General features: G+C 41.1%; 1 protein-coding gene across 8 annotated transcripts; it reads right to left on the bottom strand.

Annotated features, from left to right (window-relative positions):
- Nucleotides 1-569: 569 nt before the first annotated feature.
- On the bottom strand, nucleotides 570-16,399 carry LOC131591681 (T-complex protein 11-like protein 2). 8 transcript variants are annotated; one of them, XM_058862616.1, is made up of 10 exons: nucleotides 16,057-16,399; nucleotides 11,122-11,295; nucleotides 9,749-9,884; nucleotides 9,392-9,512; nucleotides 8,449-8,669; nucleotides 7,433-7,569; nucleotides 6,234-6,421; nucleotides 4,678-4,859; nucleotides 3,771-3,940; nucleotides 570-3,188 (listed from the first exon to the last, which is right to left on the bottom strand). In XM_058862616.1, the coding sequence occupies exons 2-10, from the start codon at nucleotides 11,255-11,257 to the stop codon at nucleotides 2,944-2,946; spliced, it is 1,536 nt and encodes a 511-aa protein (XP_058718599.1). In that variant the 5' UTR covers nucleotides 11,258-11,295; nucleotides 16,057-16,399; the 3' UTR covers nucleotides 570-2,943. The 8 variants fall into 8 exon arrangements, with proteins under 8 accessions (XP_058718599.1, XP_058718596.1, XP_058718595.1 ...); XM_058862613.1 differs by having other exon boundaries at nucleotides 3,771-3,943; nucleotides 15,951-16,398; XM_058862612.1 differs by having other exon boundaries at nucleotides 3,771-3,943; nucleotides 16,057-16,397.
- Nucleotides 16,400-18,692: the final 2,293 nt, after the last annotated feature.

Here is an 18,692-nt window from a genome sequence, read left to right as displayed (position 1 = left end):
ATATATATGTAAATGTAATAACTGGTAAACAAGTTCTAAGAGCAGGGAGTGAAAATAGCACACATACGCGTCTGCTCTGGCTCGGGTTCCACATGAGGAGCGTTCATGGGGTTGGGTCCGGGCTCCACCCATCCTGGGCACTAAGGCCCCTATCCTAAAGAGGAGTTACATTTCAGACTCCTGCCATTTGGTTTCCTGCCTAAAGCGCACAGTCAGTGGAGACTTGGTTTAATACGTGGCAATCCACGTTTAATCCATGCAAGGCCCCTGTCGGACACGGGGGGAAGCTTGGAGCAGCTTCTCACAGAAGCCACCCCTGCAGTCCGCTACACCTCCAACTCCACCGTGCAAACCCAATACATCGTGGTCCAAGGAGTCAGATTTAAGCAGGCAACTGTTTTGAATATTATTTGTACAGCTGGGTTAAAGTCACTAGTCTACACTGGAGCTGCTCCTGAGAAGTAACAGAAAAAATGGTGACAACAGAATATTAGTGGAGTCATTTATCTTTGGCATTTAACAATCTGCTGCATTTAATAACGTTTGTATAAATGACTTTTCACCACTGATGGTATCACAAACAAAATTTAATGCATACAAACCCTGAAATACTCGTTTTTTAACAAAGCTACTACAGAATGGCATCTTGTTTCACAAGGACAACTGTAGAGTAGAGGCAAGTTCTTTGCAGCCACAGTAGCATAAACAGCATGCAACACATGACATTAAACAGATGCAATGTCCATGTTTGAAACATTAAATTAAAACACATTAAACCATCACTTGAAACACAGGCCATGCTATAAAATGCCCTTTACAAGTCACCTTAATTACCAAACCCCCCAATAAATGCTATCTTTTGAGTACTTACTGGTAAAAACTAGTATGACAGTTTCCCCAGTTCATTAAAAAGCTATAATTTGATACTTGTTTGTAAAATAGAATGCATATAAAATACTAAAATAAAAAGTTCATAATCACATTAGCAATCACCTTCACATGTTCATAAAATCCTCTTTTGGCTGAAGCTCAAAATCATGTAGGTATATCTAAAGTTGTAGCAAATCACTAAGATTCATTCCCCCTAGCTGCTTCTGAAAAGCATTCTCTTAATGATTTTGAATTACCTACCAAAATTTTGTATTCACGTGAGCAAGCCTGGCTTACCTAGTGGCACAGTTATAGTCTAAGAGTTCCATTCTCTCAGGTTTTCCAGAAAACAGTTCCCTTTAAAATATGTGTTCATCTATTTTTTGTGCAATGTTTTTACAAGGGATAGAACAGAAGTGCACTAGAGAAATTACTCTAAAAAGGCATTTTGAATAAAGTAACATGTACATGAACCAAAGTAACACATACATGTACCTTAACATGTACATGTGACCAAAGTCCTTGGACACTGAAGAGCAACTGAAGTAATTTCCTTTGCTATAAAGAGTATACATTCCTGTAGAAATGGACTACAAAACCACAGTGCTAATAAATGCCCAGGTTTTTTCAGACCTTTATAATAGACACAATAATGTGCATAAACAATTAGTGTGAGACATTACACTTTTACAGGTTTTGTCTCTTCATAAAAAATAGATTATAATATAAAATATTAAAAACAAGCTCTAACTTGTACCACACTGAGGTCTTCCATATATGGCATCTTAAAAGGAGTATTATATGGTAATATATTAAAATATAATTTTCAAGTAAATTATTCAATTTCATAGACAACAACATGTCCATAATATGTATTCCAGCACTACCTAATCCCAGTAATCTGAAATATGCAAAATACAGCCTGTGTAAATTTAAACAAGTTCACTTCCACATTTCTCAATTTCAGTCTATTTCATTTTCAGTATGCAGGACTCCCAATGCCTTAAATGGGAACTAAGTATTGCGGCCCAGTCCAAAGAAATTTGAGGAAAATGGGAGCATTTCTCACACACTCCGTAAAGAAGTGAATCTAATAATATTTTCTAAAATTACTAATTACTTGGGTTCTTGCTTTCAGGCCTAAGAATATCTTGTGAAAAACTTACATTCTGTTGGATAAGGGCATGAAAGGGGTAGTTCTTCTGTGGTACACTGTAAGGTCAGTCTTAAGTGGTTTTGGGAATAAAGGTTTGGAGGACCTAATTTAAAAATACTTAATACCCATTCATTAAGATCAAAGATCAGTACATACATGTATTAAAGATCTGTATGACCTCCACTGAATAAACAAAATGCTTATAAAGACTATATACAGAAATTTACTCCACCCCCCATCATGTTTCTTAGGTGTTTATCATAAATCTTAATTAAGAGTTGAGAAGTTCTGAATGATTCCTGCTTGTAAGCAGTGAATGCCACTTCTGTAACTGATATCCTTCAAACAGCTTGTAACACTGGCATTCCTTAATGTAACAGAGGCAAAGTTCTGGATCCAGTAATTGCAGGAGTACCTGAACTTGGCCTAGTATGAACCTGGGTTTGGTTACTAAATCAGTTATGCTGTAACTTTCTTCTTCAAAGTATTGTCAGAAACATAATTGTCATCTGAGATGTTACTCTACAAAAATACAATGTAAGCATAGTACATTTTATTTACAGTTGTTTTGTCATTTCCTAATATGCATTGCATGTAAATATATTTCAGCTGAAACATTGTTTTGATGGTGGCAAAACAGTAAGTACATTGCCAGCTCTTTCCCACTGTGAGTCATAATAAATGCTTGCTATGGAAATTAATTCACTGGCTATTACAAGTGACAATCCATTAAACAAGTATTTTTCTATTAAAATATATATATATATGACCTTGACATTGATTTCTTTACAGTGAATTTCAGAAACTATCTGTATACATTTTACAAGACTTTTTCCCATCAACAGTCACTAGAGTAGGCTGTTCTTAGAGATGTGACTTCTCCACTGTCTTGGAAGATTAAAAAAAGGGTCCACATTTTAACTGCTAGATGTTTCTGCTTCTGTTTTCTCCATTGCTGCCTCAGGAAAAAGCAGTTTTCTAAGTATGTTTGCATAGAATGGTCCATACACTTTTTTATTGAAGTTTACAATGCTTGCATACTGAGATCCCAGAAACTCCATCTCTGTCTGAATCACAGAAAGGCCTCCTGGCATAGTAGGCATACACTTCTGAAAACTCGGAAGAGCAAGCAAGCTTCTCATGAAGAGCTGGATTCGTTTGTCTGAAATGGAATATAAAGTATGCTCAGAACAAGTGTAAACCCAAGATGATGCCATAGTCACTTTGTAAGCACCCTGCACATCAGCACGGCTAAAAATCCAACAGTGTAAGCAACACGTCTTTCCCAGGATCGTGCTGGGGTGGGGAACAATACTGCAAGCTTCTTAGATTTAGCTACTGCAAGGTGGACACAGCATAAACCTACTGCAACAAGTTACATTAATTAACATGAAGTAGACACAAAGGAAAAAGAACAAACCCACTAGGTTTTAACTCAGAATGGACAGAAAGAAGACTAAATAACACTTATTTTTTTCTCAATTCTTCTCCAAAATACTAGGCTGCCTAGGCTTGTCCCTACATGCACTTTTACAATTCTTTCTAGCTGTGACTAACCACGCTCTGCAGCATACCAAGAACACCATCTCTAAGTAAACAACATTTCTGCAGTCTTAGTTGAGCCAGTATTTTACTGCAGCAAGAAAATGCTTTTAGAAGGTAATTAGACAGCTGATTAAGCTTGCTGGTAGTAAGTTTATAAACAGACACATACAACATGACTATTAGGTGGTATCTTACTAACCAATCAAGGAACAGACAGGATTATTCTTCTCAACAATATGAGCGATTTGACCCATTAAATTACTCTGCATTTCTTCACTAAGAGTGGGAAGACCTCTTTCACTTAGAGACTTATTCACTGTGCTGCAAATCTGGACACCAATAGCATTCAGAGCCTCCTTCAGGTCAAAACTTCTGGAAGAAACAGAAAAGCATTAAATTCTGCAGTTTCTATAGCATACGTTGTAAAGTGCCCTCATTTGTCTCCTCTCCCTTTTATTTTCAACCTGGTCTCTGCAATGAGAATTTTGAAAAGCTTTCATCTTTTGCTGCAGATTTATGTAAATCTAGATATACAGGAAAATCTCTACGTGCAAGATAAAATAAGGACCTATATGTGATTCAAATGGAAAAAGTAATTTCAAGTGTTCAGCAGTGACACCACTTCACTTTATCATTGTGCCTAGGTGTTTTTCTGGATCATGTGCATAGCATTTAATGAGAAAAAACAGAGTGGAAAACTCTTTAAAAAGACAGGGACATACATCAGACTTGCTTGTAGTACAAGCAGACAAAGAAATAGGCGGCCAAGTAACTTGAACTACCTACAACAAGTTTGCAACAACTCCCAAGAGGATTTAATGAATGCATTGCCACAGTCTCTCCAGTATTAGGAGTATATGAATGAACTTTACTACTAGGTTCCAAAATCTGTACATTAACATCAAAACCAGGATTTCATTAAAATCTACCTTTGAAAACACGTGTCTAACATATAGTGGCCTTGTATCATAAAGGGAATATATAAATGACTAAAATGTGGTATCTTCCTATTAATAACAAGCACCAGCTATGACAGCAGATTTTTTTCCAACTGTTTCCTGTAAAAAAAATAGAAGTTAAAAAAAGGAGCAAAGAAAAGGCCTTACGTCTTGTTCATGCCTTCAAGAAGAGGAAAGGAGATCCTTTTCAGCTGGTCAGCAAAATCAGGCACATCTACAATTGCTGCACCCACCATGTTATTTGTTATGAGAGAAACACAAGCTATGACTTTTAATTGATTGAGCTTTTCTCTCAACTCCTGAAGACGAACTTCATCTGTTATTAGAGTCTAGAATTGAAACAACAATACTAATTTAGGAATAAGGAGGGAGAGAGACAGGAGAAGGACAGATCCAGGATATAGTCATGAAGCACTACTATTTTTAATCACAAATACATAAACCCAGAGAATACAGCAACTGAAATACCCTAAATATGTAGTATAGCATGAAGTGGCATTATGTACAAGTACCAGAAGTAAACCTGTGGTGGGAAGAAAAGTAATGAGGCAACTGAGGACATAGCACCTTATTCCTCATCACTGCTGACAAATCTGCAACCAATTCAGCCCATGACATGGAATGCTCAGAGGATCCAGAGGACATTGTAATAACCAAGTTACAGACATAATAGTCTTCTGTATTTGGGTGTCTTTTGAAAAATTGCCAAGATTTGTAACTGATGGATAATAATGAATAACTGTGCTTGACAACCACCAATTCAAACACCAGATCAGGTTCTACAAGTGATACATAACCCATTCCAGGCAAAAAGCCAGCTGATCATACCAAGAACATAAGTAATCCCTACAGCAAGATGTAGCTGGAGTTAATTTTAGGTTACAAAGAGTTCATCCTGAGCAGCACAGGGGCATTAACATCCAACTGTACTTGGTAGCAATTTCAAATTTAATAATATGGCAAGCAAGATCCACCAGAGGACATCTGTATGTAGTTCTTACTCAACACTGGTCACAGCAAAGTAAGAAAGTGGTTTCACGTCTGTCCACTGACTGAGAACACCAAGAGCATCCCCATGTATTTAGCAAATTCTCTGCCAGGCCACCCTACATGTAGCTAAGGCCCTTCCTTGAAATGCAAATTTTAGCCCTTAATGATGGCAAATTTCACACTGGCTTTATGGGAAGTTGCAGAGGTCAGTAATCAGGAACTTGAAGGAAAAACTGAACATTGAGTCTTGAAGTAATAGTTTACATGCACTGAGAAAGGGTAAATACCTACTTTAGAGGCCTCAAGTTTTTACTGATTCTGTTTTACAGAGCAATCCCACCAATTCCTGGTGCTGTTAGGAAAACAGGGTGCTACAGTCAGTTCTTTTATCGATAGAAAAAGCCAAGTACTGTCAATACAAGGGCCAGCCTTGTACCTGACCACTGTAAAGATTGCTCTTGGGGTGGAGCTGGTGAGCTATGATTGGAAAGAGGGAGAACAACCTTTACCTTGTTCTTTTCTGGTTGAAGACTTGCCCATCTTGAATTTCAAAAACTGGACTAGAATATAATCTCCAAATTTCAAATTCACTGTGCAGAAATTTAAGGAGTGCAAGACAATATTCACTTACTGTTATCAGTAGCAGGATTATTATATCACACCAATGATTTCATATAGCTGGTAATCTGAAGACATCAAAGTATATTTCTTACCTCTGGAATTGTTTTGCAATAATCCCACTGTAACAATTTCAAGTAGCCATTGTTTAGCACCAGTGTAGGACTAATAATTGGTTTTGAACTACAATCAGCACCAGGGGATGATGAAGACTCATCAGAAATAGATGACAATTCATCTTCTATTGATTCCTTTATCCATTCTGTTGTGAGATTCAGGGCACCTAAGCATTGCAAATAGCACAGATTTACTGCATGCTTTCATCAAAATAAAGCACTACCTTGAGAAAAACATGAGCTGTATATATAAGAGAATTCAACTTCTGAAGACTTAAACATAGTGGACAGCTCAGTCTTCATACACGATAATTCTCTCACTCACTTTCTTCCACTGGTCACCTTTTTACCTGGTTTGTACAAACCCAGCCACAATTTGTTAAGACTTCAGTCAAGATTTTTAGGTAATGGAAGTCTCTATTTGGGAACTCAAAATTTGGAGTTCCCAAAGGATTGTTTTCCCTTTTTCGCAGAGGCCACTTATCAGATAGGGCATAAGAGTGAAAAGTAGAGGTGAAGGAAGATTAAAACATTTGATTTGTTGTGGTAGAGATTTTCTCAGGCTGCATGTATGAACACCGCAGGTCCTACCAGTGGCTCAGGGCTCCCATTTTAGAAGCCCCTGCTCCAGATGTTAGCAAGCTTACCTACTCTTCTTGGAGGATCTATTTCTGAGCACCGTTTAACCAAATTGCACAAAACATGCAATAGTGGATCAAGTTGACTTTGCATCATCTAAGAAATTTTGTTCAGAGCCTGCCTTTTGTTTATTAAAAAATTGATCTTACCCCTTCCACCTTTCAGGGACACAAACTGGTTTTGCATGTTCACTTCACACTAACAGAACTGCTGCACACAAAAGAGAAAAGTCTCATCTTATGTAGGGCTTCTGCATCCAGACAGCAAGAGTCACCCGCTTGTTTTTCAGACACCAACTGATTTGGCAAATGTAAGTTTGTCAGTAACTCCCCCAGGTTGCAGACAGACAAACTTGACAGCAAGTTAAGCAATCATCCAGTGATAGCTTCCTTATGAAAAATTTTTCCCATTACTCAGATACAGACAAGAAATTGAAGTTTTCTTCTAAGTTAACTGCCACTTATAGAGTTTTCACAGCATATATTTAAACAGTCTTCTTTTCAAAGAAAAGTTTAACTTAAATATAGCATGATACATACTCGGTGTTTCTTCAAGAATTTCCTGGAATTTTGTTCTTTCGTAGTCCACCAAGTTATGCCAGAGGTATGGTCTAAGGCTTTTAATTCTGTAATTTGCCATATCCATTTTCATCAGGTCCAAAACACGGAATATTTGTCTGAAAAGAGGAATTTAAAATTTCACACTTTAATTTAGTCTATTGATTTTCACCAGCACATGCTAAGCACATGTACATTATCACTTTAATTTCAATTCTGGGAGAAGTGAACTCCTTCATTGGCATTTCAGAGTGGAATTCTTCAACTCTATCATCTGGAATTCTTGAAGTAGTAGTATATTTAAGGCTTGGTCTAAGTTAAGGAGAACAGGACTAATGTAGCATCACTAAATGCTACAGCCTTGTAAGTTTTTCAAAAACTACATTAATTGGTGTGTTTTAGCCTAAATTAACAGATTTTAACATTTTGGTCACTGATTGCTTTAAGAGAAACAAACCTTCTGACCCAGTTGCTTTGATCCCTATATATACAGTGGAACAACTACCATTTATTCTTAATATTTCAGTGTACCTAAGGAGCACTGTTTTCTGCCCTGTTATGCAAATTTTTACTAAAGTTCAATTAATAAGATCTTAACTAAAGAGCTTTTAAATCCAAAGTTTGGCCTTCCAGAAGAAGCATGCAATTAACACTTCAAGGAGAAACAGTACAAGTGTGCTGCTTACATTTTCTAAGAATGAACAAAAAAAGAGTTTCTGAAACAGAGATTATTGCAAGAGTTGTTGGCTTAGATATTCAGAGCTGCCTGGTTTCATCTAGGTATCCTACCCATTTCATTACAAAGATAGACAATCTGGTCAATGTGTCAGAGCTCTTCTCCTTTAATGCTTCAGGAAGTTTTCCTATAGTTTGAGAACAGGTGTTATGCAAACTGACACAATTTTAGACTTCCTTTACCCAACCACCCTGCCTTCCACTGTTTACTACCCTTTCAGAGAGGAGCTTTTTTCCTCCAAAAACCACACTCAAATACCAACCTCAGTAACTCTACAATATTGTCAGTGGCTTTTAACTGTTTTATGTCGTTGTCTCTTATTGGAGCACATAACTTTCCCATAGTGTTGATGATATAGTTAGCTAGCCCAGGAATATCAACAGCATTGTGTTCTGCCTGCTGTCTTATGAGATCCGTATCTAGGACTTCACAAATTTGATTGTGAATCCTGTTTGCTCCAGGAGTCAGGAAGGAAAGTAGAATCTAAATTAGAGGGGGAAAAATAGGAAAAACTTATTAATAAAAACCAAAGCACTTAGTAAACACATTTCAGTGAAATTTTAATATTCATAACAGGTGCATATAGCTGACAGATTATAAGCAGACGTTTTAAGACTGAACATTATCAAAGGTAGTGGAGAAAAAAAGGACTTTGAAAAAAAACAGTACAGTTCTGCAAAAATTCTCAAAGGTAAAAAAACAAAAAGCAAGTCAACAACTAGACTTGTTCAAAAGCTGGGAGGCTACCCTGTAAAACAAACATTTACTAACTTAAAATTCTGAAAGACTTAGTATTGTGCCAGGATTGAAGGTTTGTATGCTCACCTGTGCAATAATCAAACAGTGAGGTCTAAGTGGGCATGTGCAGTCATGTTTATGCTCTTGTTCATGCCCTAAGCTCATAGTGTGATTCTGGAAACAGGCTAGTAGAGATGTGAAGCTTTGGGAAAAGAGATGACTTTCATCCAGTAACTGTGCAGTGAAAGTTGAGTGAACATGCCCCTGTTTGTTTGTGGCCATATTCCTGGTTGATATAAATATACTACAAATAGACATCTATTTTCAGTTCTGAATAATCATGACTTCATACTATAAAAGGAAGAACTAGAAGATGTTGGTTCAACTAAGTTAAGGAGACCCTTCAGTGAACTAAGGGACTCTTAGAGCAAAGATGACAAAACAATACAAAGAAGGAAGAACATTACCTCCTTAATTTCCTCAAAGAGCTTGATAGCATGTTCATATTCTGGAGGATCTTCATTCAGTTCTGATTCCAAATGATCCCAAAATGCCTTGTGTACAATTTGTTTCACTGTGCCTGCAAAGCTGTGGAGTAAGTCAATTAGTTATGGAAAAAACTCTCAACTAGCTTTCATCCTTGTAACTGTTTTAGATGAAACTGATCATTTGTTGGGAAACACACCTCCCCAGATATTATGCCCTGCAACCACATTGTTCTTGGGTGGTGATCATCAGCTCGCAACACATGGTCTGGACTGCTCCATTCATTTCTCCTCTCTTTCCAACACCAGCACTGCTTTTTGCAAAATTCAGGCTCTTACCTGTTTTGTGGGTAGTCTTCATGTTTTATGCAAAAATTTGCATTTACAGCAATTTCATGAGCTAGAGTCCAGTTTGACAGATTTCTTGTAGCTGCCATCAGTTCATCAAATGTGATAACCTTAGGAGGGCTTGCTGCTGGAACAAACAAGATCAATTCAAGCCAAATATCTATAGCTGGTAAGTGCAATGGAATATACTAAAACCTAGAAATTTTACTGCTTGCTAATTGGACTCCTGTACTCTGGAAGAAGCAACCCAAGATCACCAAGTCTTTATATCTTCCTAAAACACTAACTCAGGAAACTCCCAGCTTATCAGGGGTGTGTGTGTTTGTGGGGAAATACCACATAAGCCTCAAAACATTTTGAGGAGATGTTCGTATTTCCACATCTGAACTAAGATATCTTCTTTCCTTTAAAACGGGATCTGGCATTCCACAGATTTCCTACTAACTGTTCTGTCAAAGCCACCCAACCAAAAGCATGGGCAGTGAGAGATACCAGATGTCCACAATAATTATGAGCACATGATGGCTGTATTGCCTGTTGAAAAGGTTCTGAAGTTATTGACTTGCAAACATCCCCACTTAAGATCAGCAGATCTTTCATCTGCTGTGGAATGTAAATTATACTCATTTTTTCAGGAGTTAGCAGCAATGACAAAACAAACTCTACATTGGAAAACAAGAGCAAATTCCCCAAATTTTTAAATCCTCAAATTCTGTAATTTAATTTAGTATTTGGAAGACTGGTAACAAAGAAAGATAAAGACCCAGGTGCCAACCGCAGCTCTACTAACAAGCTTGTTATAATGTAAGACTATTTACGTAGATGTAAGAAGCACGGTCTGCAAATGCTTACAGACACACATGAACCACATCTTAACCAAGGCTTTCCTTATCATTACTCAAATTATCTTCCTTGTGCAAATGTGTGTTTTCTGTTTGATTCTAATATTTATGAAAGAAAAATGTGAATTCAAGATTAATTACATGTAACTTGATATGGTATTAGAGATCTGTAAGTTACAGAATTAATTTTTAAGTGCAGGGATCAAACAGAAGAAACCCACCCTTTGCACAAGGCATATCTGATTGAGTGGGAGACTGCTACCAATGTCAAGGTTAGGAAGACCATGGTGACACACTTTTCTTACACTTTCTGAAGGGAAGGAGTGCCCATGGATACAGCTGCTGGTGGTGTTCCACACACAGGAGATGCACTGCTTCACAGCAGAGAGAAAGCCATGCCTCTCTCATAATACTCTTAAACAGATTCAGAATCCCAGGTTCTACCCACGACAGCAAAGAGAAACAAGGTAAGTTAGCCTTATTGGTCCATGCACAATGCAGGTAAGGCTGAAATAGGCTTACACGCTGGGGAGCTGGGTTTGCTTGAAGAATCACTGTTAAAGCTCTGCCTGGAATATTCCGAGTCGCTGGAAGAGGCTGTGCTTTCCGAGAGGCGTGAAGAATCTGAGTCACTGTTCTGGTCATCATTGAGAGGCATTCTGATTCCCTTTACCTTATCTACACAGTAAACAAGAACTGGGAAGACAAACACAATTCCCATTCACATTCACAGACACAAACCAGCAGTTACTTTTGTTTGCTTCTCAAACATGCTACTGATCATTATATTGTGAATGAAGATCAAGCAGCTGCCTTTCCTAAACAGGAAAAGTAAAGGAAATTATCTGGCTTGACATGCAGAATTATGTAGTTATCAATGAGCTTTGTACCTTCAGCTGTTTCATACTTTAACAATTATGCTGGAGACATTCCCAAACTGGTTATATTTTAAAAAATGAAAGACTACCCACAGGAACCCCTGAAGCTGCTTGTTACAAGACTTTTGGTAGTTTTCAATGTACATAAAAGCATCTTGTGATGTTACCATCCCCCATCTGACTTCATCATGAAGTGGCGTTTAGCAATGAGTTTCCTTCCACTAACAAGCTGTACTCAGTGCAACGACTGTGATGCAAACACAGAAGCTGCAGGGGGAGAAGAGGCAAGTAATTCAGAATGTAACATTTCTAACAAGGGGTAGCTGAAAGTATGGCCTGCTGCTTTAGCTGGGTCTGTGCTCAAATCAGATCAACAATGGTCCAGACCCAAAAAACACTGCTCCTAGGAGTAAAGGTGGGTAGGTTTTCTAGTTTAAGTGAAATGGCAACTCTGAGCCTCTAACATTCTATTTAGCACGGACAACCTCCTCTGAGAAGCGTTGTGCTTCATAGTCTTTCTGCCTATGTAAAGAAACTGCCTCCCAGGCAGATAATCTGCAGTTGCAGAAAATGTGGACAGCTGCGCAGTGTGATACAGATGATTAACAACTGCATGACAGGAAGTGAAAAATATGTTAATAATATTAAAATGAGGAGCTGGAAGTCAGCTGTAATTACTACCAAAGGAATTTGGCCCAGATACCAAAAGTAGCTGTCCATCTCTGATTATGGCCATGAAGCATTCTGTAGTGGACTTTATGAAGAGGCATAACCAGCAATGGTTTCCATCAGCAAATTTAACCAATATATAACTTCATTTATTATTAAACCACATCAACTTCAGTAGGCGGGGATACCACACTTTGCAACTGCTGAACTTGGAAAAAAAGACACTTTTGGCAATAAAAGGATGATCTTTGTCTGTACTTATTTAATCAACATATTGTGGGGTCCTGGGATAGACAGAAGGTAGTGAAAATTAATATTTCTTAATGCTGGCACCTAGTTACAGCTTGGGTACCAACTCATCCTGAATAGGCCTTTATAATTTGATGAGCTACTACACCAATGAGCACTCCTCTGTTAATTAAGATGATTAACATTTCTTAAGTGTATGTTTACTCTTCTTCCTCTCCCAAGAGGAAAGAGGATGCACTTGAGCACCTTATTTATGTCATACTTTGCACTGGGATTTTTTGTGAAAAGAACACATTAGCAAGAACACAGCTATCCATTTAGCACTGTACTGGAGGAGCCAGTAAGAGACACTTGACTAGAACATAGAGGTCATGCATTCAGAACTTGCAGCATTACCTGTGATCCTAAGCATCATAACTCTTACTAGAATAGCAATTCTGTGCTTTCTAACAAGCAAATATTTAAAACAATATTGGCTAAGCAAGACAGAGTTGCAAGAGAACCTAAAAACCCCAAAACACAGAGATATTTTGGCTTGGAAATTGTATTTTAGTTGCAAGTTAAGAAATGGATCACTAGTTAATGCTAGAGAAGAAACAAATTATTTCTTCAGTTAAAATCTGTGTTACTAACTCAAAGTTAGTGCTGACCAGAAACCAGTTGTGACAAACTAGTTATAGAACATACTTGAGGTTCTTCATGTTGAACTGCTCACGTAAATACAGTAACACTGTCCAGAGCCTGCAGAGTTTTTACAACCTTCCAACTAATTTTTTGATCAATTAAGAACACTATTTCCAGGCTTTAATCTTATATAACACCCCTTTATTTCCATACAAATAACTAAACTCCAAAAGATTAACGTTGAAGCACGTGGTTCATCAAAATATTTGATTAACGTCATCTGCAGTGTAGGGGCCCAAAGTCTTGCAAATCACTTGCCGAGTATGAGCACTTCAGGGCAGTTCAGGTGTTAAGAACATGGAAGAAGGTAAATGACCATTAAAACCCCAAATACTCTCACACAATTTACACATCATCATTTCATGAATTTCCTCTTGCCTCTAGGTATGACAATGTTAATAAATATTCAGCTTTGCAAGGTGCTTCTGAGAGAAGCACTAAATCAGCTATGAAGAAGAGTCAGCACTGCCATTTTCCACCCCATCTTGATTTCCAGGAAGATCAAGTAGAAAAGGTAGAATTAGAAGTCTATATACATTAAGTCCTTAAGCACTAGTCCTAGCAAAGGATCTTTTGGCAACAAATAGTTGCATTTCAAAGAGGCCCATGGCATTTTGATGAATCAAGACCTGCTCCTACAATATATGCACACATGCAGACAGCAGAGCTGTCAGTAGAGTGCTTCAGAAGACTTAATTTAAGTAAGAAGTTTCAACACTGCAGTGGAAGGTCATACACAAAAGAAACACTGTAATCTTTTGCCACACTAAATACATCTCCTAGTAGAATGCTTCAAACACAGCAGGAAGCAAGAATGGGTGTACTCTGCAGATTCAGAACATTATTGCTAAATTCTAAGTTTAAAAGATAAACACATCAAACTGAACATACATGAATACACAAGCAGAACCTCAGGGCCATCTAAAACACTTAGGCAAAAATACAATCATTGAGCATATGAAAGGTAAGTTCAAACCAAAAATGGCATTTCTAATTAGTTACAACAATAGACAACTGACTCACTTAGTCTTTGGTTTATAGCATACACTGGAAGAGCTGATTTTCCTTACGTTTTGTATATAGCACAGAAGTTCTCATTAATAACTAATGGCCAAGTTAATTTGGAACTTTAAGTTTCAATTAGTATAAGGGTCACATAAAAATATTTCAAAAAGCCCTTCAGCCTTTCAAGTTCTCTTTGTAACTCACCATCTTGGATAAACAACACCATCTTGTTCTATTTTTTTGTTCATTAATTATTACATATTAGGCTGTTGTTTTAATATACATATTAATATCCCACCTATTGTATTAAAGGGTCAGCCTGAGCTTACAACCTGCTTTACTCTGCTGCATTAAAGACTACCTACCTTTACATTTATATTAGGTTAGACACCTTCACAGTGGGCTTCATCACACCATTTGCTTTCTTTCAATCAGTACCATACTGTAAGGTTTTTTAAGGATAAACTCTTCGGGAGACCAAGCTAAAAGTACCTACATGTACCAACCCCAAGTTCCACATGTACCGAGATTCCAGCTAATTTAACAATAAATTAATAAATTCTTTTTAGTAAAAAGAAAAGGAATACAAAATGCTTAGAGGCATCTTGCTCCTAATTGGTTACTGCATCACCCAACTCGATTCTTCATTTAGAACTTATCTAGACTGCAGTATCAGGTTAGTTTTAGAAGACACAAGCACACTTTTTATTCAGGAAGATTTGCTTTAGAAGTTATTTTACGAAACACGTGGGGGGAGGAGGGAGGAAGATGGTTTCACCATTCGTTTGGTTTCTTCCTCAGATACCATCTTCAAGGAAAGGTTTTCCACAGCCCTGCTTTGTTCAGCCGAAGTGCACATGGACACAGAAACTTATGAGTGCTCTGTCCAGTTCTACCACTATGAAGGTCTTAACTCTGTTTATTCTGCTGGGCTCACATTCTTACTATCTTCAAGCTGGCACCGACTGAATCTCATTTGGTCTCGAGTTTCCCTTTCACTGACTCCACCTCTGTCAGCACCCAAGACATGAGAACAGAAAAGAACCTTTGTTAAGAGTTACTTGCATTTCCTCCCGCCTCATTTTTCACAGCTTACAGCCGTCACTTCTCCCCTTTAGCTTTCTACTTCCACAGCTCTTTCCCTTTGAAGAGACACTTCGTGAAGGCTTAAAAAACTGTATCGGCGAGAGTGAGATGTGGCCGAGTGTCTCGAGCGTTGCCCGCGGGAGTCACCTCCGCCTGGACAGGTCGGTGACGGGACGAGGGACCGCGGCTCCCGAGGGGAGCCCGGGGACGTCCTGCCCGCTCCCCTCCCCCGCAGGGGGAGCGACCGCGAGGGGAGCCGGCGGCTCCTCCTCTTCCTCCATCTGTTTCGCTGCCTGTCTCCACCCCCGGCCCCATGTTTTTAACAGTTAGCAAAGGCAGGAGTTTGGCACTCGCCGACCAAAACAAACAGCGTTTCCAAGGACAGGCCCGGGGGGAGGGAGTCCGGGGGAGAAGCAAGGAGGGAACGCTCCCCCTCAGCCCCAGAGAAGGCGAGTCCGGGCACCCGCCCCTAAGGGCCCCAGCCCCCGTGCCCCGGAGAGGTCGCGGGGTGCCCCCGTCCTGCTGACCGGGGCTGCAGGGGGGGACCAGGGGCTGCGGCCGTCGGGGCGGATCGTCCCGGCGGACACGAAGGGATGGCGAAAGCCCAGGAGACACGGGGCAAGGGGAAAACTACAGACTCAGCGCAGGAACTGCGAAACCCACCTGCTGCAGCGAGTGCCCCACCGGGGCAGCAGAGCGACGGGCCAGCCCACCACCTCCCTGCCACCCACACCGCACAGGAGGGTGGCAGCCCCCGAGCCAGCGCTGACCCGGACTCACCCCGCGGCTCATTGCCTAGTGTGCCCGGACACCCCGCCGCGTGTCAGCTCCGCCGGCCGGCCAGAGCAGCCCTGCCCTACCCCGCTGTCGCCAGCCGGTCACTCACCGCTGCCCCGGGCGTCCTGCGCGGCGCTCGCCGGGGCGCACACAGCCCCCCCTCAGATTTAAAGACCCAGCCCGGACTATTAGTGTCTTCCTCGGGCACGTCCATCCCTGGCCGTGGAAGGGGGGAGGTGCGTCATCCTTTCCTGCCTGCCAGCGGCGAGTTATCCGAGGCGCTTGGGCCAGCCTCCGCTTATGTCCGTAGAAACTGCCTGTATCTCTTCATTCTGCCTGCGACCGGGCACTAAGCGTGGAAAAATATGAGGCGACACGGGAGGATATTTCGGCGGACTCCCCCGCGCTGGCAATGGGCCGTGCCGGCGTGCGGGGGGTAGGCCGGAGGCCGGGCCGGGTGGTGTTTACGGAAGGGCCCGTCCGTCCGGGCCGGCACCGCCCCCGCCCCGCCCCCGGGCTGCCTCAGGGACGGGAGCACCGACCCCGCCGAGCCCGGGTGTTGGGGGGAAAGGGGCTGTGTTCCACACGGGACGGGGTAGCTCCTCAGGCCGTGTGTGCCCTCATTTGTGCACTGCGCTGCAAAGGGAGCTTTAACTGTTCCTGCTCTGGTTTCCTTACTCTGTCGATTGGGGGGGGGGTAATGAGGCGCCCCTCCACGCGCCATCTTGGCCCCCCACCGCCACCCCGCCACCGCAGCTTCAGGGCAGCCACTCGGGACCTTGCTGAGTTTAATCACCCGTCTCGCTCATGGCTCTGGTGTCCGGAGGCCTGCTGAGCGCCCACTGAGGAACGCAGCATGGGGCCGTACAGCACTATCATTACAAATGCTTTGCTTATTGCTGTATTGACCTCATGCACTGGCAGCTTCACGCACCCGCTGGGCCAGCAGTACCTGTCAGGGTCATCACCACTTCTGTCACAGGAGCTACGTGCCACCGGTGCCTCACCCACCAGGAAGCACGGAGGGCAAAACACCGGCAGTCATCTCTGAGGCAAGAGCTCGCTAACGCCGGCCTTGCCGATCATGAAGACAGAGCTCCCCTTCTGCTGATAGCCTTTAGCACACGTGGTGAGCTACACAGAATAGGTGTTGTAGTCGGGTAGACCAAAGCCCTCTGTAGGTCCCAGTAACCTCTGCTATAAAATCAGGGTCTCGAAGCGGGGAACCGAGTTTGGCTACGCGAGTGCCAAGTGCTCGGCTGGAGAGGGAGCGCTTGCTTGCAGCGATGCAGAGCACCTGTCAGCCCGGCCTTCAGAGATATTAAATGGGATTAAGTCCAACAGTCTAATCCGATAGCTTCTACAAAGAAGACGATGTTTTAAATAACTGTATTTGCACTACTTTGCCCCACTTTGTGCATGTCACATGGCAATGACAAGTCTAAAAGAGGCTCCAAAGGATTTTGGAGAAGACTGTGATGGTACGCAGATGGACTGCTTTGTACAGAACTGTTGCAACTTCCAAGGACATCATTTATTTATTGTTTTTTACATCCATTTTTGGTTAGACACAATCTGAAATATGGGAAAAACACAAGTCTTTGCTGTGATGACTGCTGACACTTTTTATTAACACACTAAAACTGCACAAAGATTGCAAAAACACCAGGGCCAGTGATTCAGGGTCCATTTTATGTCTCTGTGGACTGGTAGCTGTGGAAACCTGTGCTGCTCAGTGGCCTGGCTTGCACAGGGCCAGCCTCACCAAGTGAAGTAGCTTCTAAATACTGGTATGAAAGATAACTTCAGGGGGAAAAGTATCTCAGGGATGCCACCTAAATCATGGAGTAAGGGATGGTATTCCAGAAAGGGATGGCTTTAAAACAATTTTTTTTCCCCCAGTTATAGCAGTGTCCATCTCTCATAAGCACAACAGCTGTTTTGGAGCCCATCCTTAAGTGAATAGCTTGCTCTATCTATCTAATCTATCTAATCTATCTATCTATCTATCTATCTATCTATCTACCTACCTACCTACCTACCTACCTACCTACCTACCATATCAGAGATGTACATCTGTATGTATAGCTGAGGCACCAAGGACATGCTTTGAGATTTTGGTCCAAAAGCCAAGAATAAGACACTGCAGTACTCAGCACTTCACCTTCTTTGTGGTATCAATTCTTTCTGATCCAGAGGCACTGAAGATGTAGGCCACTATATGGATCTTGAAGTAGATTACTTACTAGAGAGATCTTCTCCTCAGAGAAATGCTGCTCATTTCTCATTTTCTGGTGTCCCCAATGTCAGCCAGAAAAATGTACAGCCTTTACATTTGTTCTGCTCAATTAACAAGATCAATGTCCTTGTGTCCTATAAAGCTCATGCATGTATGTCCTGTATTTGGCAGGGACAGAGTTAATTTTCTTCCTAGTAGCTTCCAAGGGGCTGTGTTTTGGATTTGTTTTGAAAACAGTGTTGATAACACTGGGATACTTTAGGTGCTTACACTGGGTCAAGGCCTTTTCTGCCTCTCACCCCACCTCAGCAGCCAGAAGGAGGGTGCACAAGAAGTTGGGAGAGGACACAGCCAGGACAGCTGACCACACTGACCCAAGGGATATTCCATACCACATGGCATTGTGGTCAGCAATAAAACTGTGGAAAGGTTGACGCAGGGGCACAGCCTGGGGACTGGCTGGCCACCAGTCAGTTTCTGGTGAGAAATTGTTTTCATTTGCATCA

This window comes from Poecile atricapillus, chromosome W (assembly GCF_030490865.1).
Source record: "Poecile atricapillus isolate bPoeAtr1 chromosome W, bPoeAtr1.hap1, whole genome shotgun sequence".
Classification (NCBI taxonomy): Eukaryota; Metazoa; Chordata; class Aves; order Passeriformes; family Paridae; genus Poecile; species Poecile atricapillus.
Note: the sequence above shows the minus strand (reverse complement) of the source record. Positions and strands in the feature narration are given on the sequence as shown.

Bases quoted from the DNA above. Each gene is read 5' to 3' on its own strand.
- LOC131591681 (XM_058862613.1), bottom strand. From the start codon at position 11,257: ATGCCTCTCAATGATGACCAGAACAGTGACTCAGATTCTTCACGCCTC. The intron at 9,885-11,121 runs GTAAGCCTATTT...TGTTTGTTCCAG, and splicing joins CAAACCCAGCTCCCCAGCGT to CAGCAAGCCCTCCTAAGGTT. The intron at 6,422-7,432 runs GTATGTATCATG...TGCAATGCTTAG, and splicing joins AATTCTTGAAGAAACACCGA to GTGCCCTGAATCTCACAACA.